At 46.0% G+C, this 3,411-nt stretch overlaps 1 protein-coding gene across 1 annotated transcript; it reads left to right on the top strand.

Moving 5' to 3' along the window:
- Window positions 1–70: 70 nt before the first annotated feature.
- LOC103775002 (C-type lectin domain family 17, member A-like) lies at window positions 71–2,475 on the top strand (the record flags this gene model as incomplete). Its single annotated transcript, XM_008942443.1, has 4 exons — window positions 71–172; window positions 250–401; window positions 1,661–1,770; window positions 2,343–2,475. Coding segments are annotated over 4 exons (497 nt in total), but the record flags the coding sequence as incomplete, so codon positions are not given.
- Window positions 2,476–3,411: the final 936 nt, after the last annotated feature.

Genomic DNA, 3,411 nt, shown 5'->3' with positions numbered 1-3,411 from the left:
AAAAAAGGGGAAGAGAGACCAAACTGGGCTGGTTTTACCCCATTTCAACCTCCTTTCCTCCCCCGGGCAGAGGAGAGGGACGCGCTGGAGCTGGTGCAGAGGCACCTGGCCGAGGTGAGGCAGGAGCAGAGCAACGTCTCGGCGGCGCTGGAGGAGATGCGCAACCTCTCCGGTGAGCGGCCGAGCCCGGGACCCCCCCGGGCCCCCTGCACGGGGCTTCTCTGGGGTTTTAACCCCGTTTCTCCCCAGAAATCTTCTGCACCAGGTGTCCCCCCGGCTGGCAGCAGTTCTCCAAAACCTGCTATTTCTTCTCCACCACCACCAAGTCCTGGCTGGAGGCCAAAAGCTCCTGCGCCGAGTTCAACGCCCATCTGCCTGTCGTCGACACCGAGCAGGAGAACGTGAGCTGAGAAATGCTCTAAAACCCCCAAAAAAGCCCAAATTTTATGAGTTTAGAGGAATATCAGGCACCAGTTCCCCCGGGGGAAAGCTGGAGGGCGAGCACGGGCGACTCGATGGCCTCTGGAGTGGGGAAGTGCAACAGGCTGAGGGTCCCACTTGGTTCTGAAGAGATTTGGCCAAATTGCATCAATCTGCCCCAAAATGTCTGGCGTGACTTGAGGGATTTGGGGGGAAAGAGGAGGGTGGGGCAGTGGTTGGAGGGTCGGGGGCTCAGCTGGGGCTGGCTCCACGGTGACCCCAACTCATGGTCAGAGCCAAATCCCAGAAGTTATCTTGAAATTCCAGAAATGGATCAAAATTTCCAGAAGTCACCTTAAAATTCCAAAAAGGGGTCCAAAATTCCAGAAGTTCTCTTGAAATTGCAGAAATCCATTTGAAATTCTGGAATTTCTTTAGGGATTCCAAAAGTTATTTAGAGGTTATATAAATTGCTTAGAGATGACCCAAATTATTTAGAGATTTAAATAAATCTAAATTTAGTTATCGAAATCTAGATTTAAATCAATCTAATTATTTATCTAAATAAATTTATATTCTTTAGAGATGACCTAAATTATTTTGAGATTACATAAATTATTTAGAGATGACAGAATTTAGAAACTCCAGAAATTAGCTGTAAATTCCAGAAGCTATTTAGAAATTCCAGAATTTACTTAGAAATTCCAGCAGTTGCCTAGGAATTCCTGAAGTTAGTTAGAAATTCATGGTTATTTAAAACTTACAGAAATTACTTTGAGATTCCATAAATTGTTTAGATATGAGAGAAATTACTTTGAGTTTCAATCATTTACCTTTAAAATTCCAGAATTTATTTAGAAATTCCAGAAGTTTAGAAATTCCAGGAGTCATTTTAAAATTCCGGAAGTTAGAAATTCCAGAAATTATTTCAAAATTCCAGAATTTATTTTGAATTGACAGAACTTATTTCCAGATGACATGAATTGTCCAAAAGTGACCAAATTATTTAGGAATGACACCAATTATTTCAAAGTTCCAGAGATTCTTTAGAGAGAACAGAATTTATTTGGCAAATCCAGAAAAAAAATCCTTTTAGAACCCCCCCCCCAAATATTCCAAAATTCCCCAAATTCTTTAGAACTCCCAAAGGCCCCAGGCTGAGCCATGCTGCCGACCCCTCTGCTGGCACCTTTGCTTCCCCTCCTCACCCTTAATTCCCTTTTATTTCCCTCATTTCCAGAAATTTCTGGCAAACCACATCATGGAGAATCGGGTCTTTTGGCTGGGGCTGACGGACGAGCACAGCGAAGGCGCCTGGCAGTGGGTGGACGGCCGCTCCCTCTCCTTTACGTACGTTTTTTGCCTCATTTTGGGGTAAATTACCCCAAAAAATCACCTCTTTTTGCACCCTTGGCCCCTTTTTTGTTCCAGAACCTCCTCAGCGCAACCACCCGCTGTGATTTAGCCCTTAAAAAGCCTCAAAAATCCTGGGGCAGGGCGGGGAGGTGAAAGGAGCCACCCCAGCCCCGGGCCAAATTTGGGGCTTTTTTCCCCCAAAATTGACTTTGCTTTCAGGGTGGGAAGGTGGAAGGAGCTCGGTCAGTTCCCACCTTGCTCGGGTGCTTCTCGACACCCTGAGGTGTTTATTTTAATGGATTTCCTCATTTTGGGGGGATTTGGGGAAAAACCTTGTGATTGAAGCAGAGTCATTTCTCATCCTAAATGGCGGGAAAACGGGAAAATCCCAGAAATTACCATCTTAAAATCAGGGAGGAGGTTTTTTTTTGAGGAGCTGTTGAGTCATCCCAGGGCAGCCATGTTCCTCTTGGCCCCCCCTGCTTAAAAACACCTGCCAAAACTCAACAGATCCCCAAAAAGAGAGTTTTCCCACCCAAAACGCCGTCCTCCCCCCCCGCTGGCAGGTTCTGGAGCCCCGGGGAGCCCAACAACGTGGGTCAGCAGGGCGAGGACTGTGCCACCATCTTCCCCAACGGCTTCTGGAACGACGTCCCCTGCACCAACCAGGAGGCCTGGATCTGTGAGCGCAGCTGCTGATGCCTCCCCCCCCAAAAAAATGGGGCAAAACCAGCCAAAATCTGGCAAAACCAAACGCGGGGTTGAAAACATGAAGTTCCAGGGTATAAAAGTCTCCAAAAATGGTTTCTCCTTCCCAAAAAATGGGGCGATGCTGCTCGATGTGGGCCCAGCGTGGGGGTGAAGGGGGGAAATCGTCCGAAGGGGTCACTTTTTAGGGGGGATTTTGGAGATTTTTGGGGTGTCTGTTAATATTTCGGGAGGAAAAAAATGGAGGAATGGAAAAAAAAATGAAAAAATGGGTAAATAAAGTGCTTTGATCATGATTTGAGCCAAAATTCAGGGAAAAAATGGAATAAAGAAAGTGATTTGAATACAATTTGAAACAAAATTTGGGAAAAAAAATGGAGAAATAAAGCAATTTGATTGTGGTTGGAACCAAAATTCGGGGAAAAAATAGCAATAAAACGCTTCAATTTTGATTTGAACTAGAACTCAGGAAAAAAAATGAATAAATAAAGCGATTTTTTTGTGCTTTGAACCAAGACTCAGGAAAAAAAAAGGACTCAATTGAATAGTTCGTGTGCAATTTGAGCCAAAACTCAGGACAAAAATAATAAATAAAGCTCTTTGATCATGATTTGACCCAAAACTGGGGGGAAAAAAAAACTAAATAAAACACTTTGACCCCGATTTGAACCAAAACTCATGAAGAAAAGGGACTGAATGAAGCGCTTTGATCACGATTGGAACCCAAGCTCCGGCAGCCGGCAGCCCCGCGGTGCTGTGACGCACCTTTTTTCCCAGGTTTTGGGTAAAAAAAAACCCAGAAAAGGGAAGAGAGAGCGGCGAGGCCGAGGCGGGAGCGTGTTTTCGGGGTGCACTATGCAAATGCCCCGCCCGGGGGTGCCGAAGCGCGACGCCTGTTTGGCCCAAACGCCGCGGCCGCCGCATTCC

The sequence above is a fragment of the Merops nubicus genome, unplaced genomic scaffold (assembly GCF_000691845.1).
Source record: "Merops nubicus isolate BGI_N331 unplaced genomic scaffold, ASM69184v1 scaffold45606, whole genome shotgun sequence".
NCBI lineage: Eukaryota > Metazoa > Chordata > Aves > Coraciiformes > Meropidae > Merops > Merops nubicus.
The sequence above is the reverse complement of the archived record's forward strand: the minus strand, read 5'-3'. Positions and strand labels throughout refer to the sequence as shown.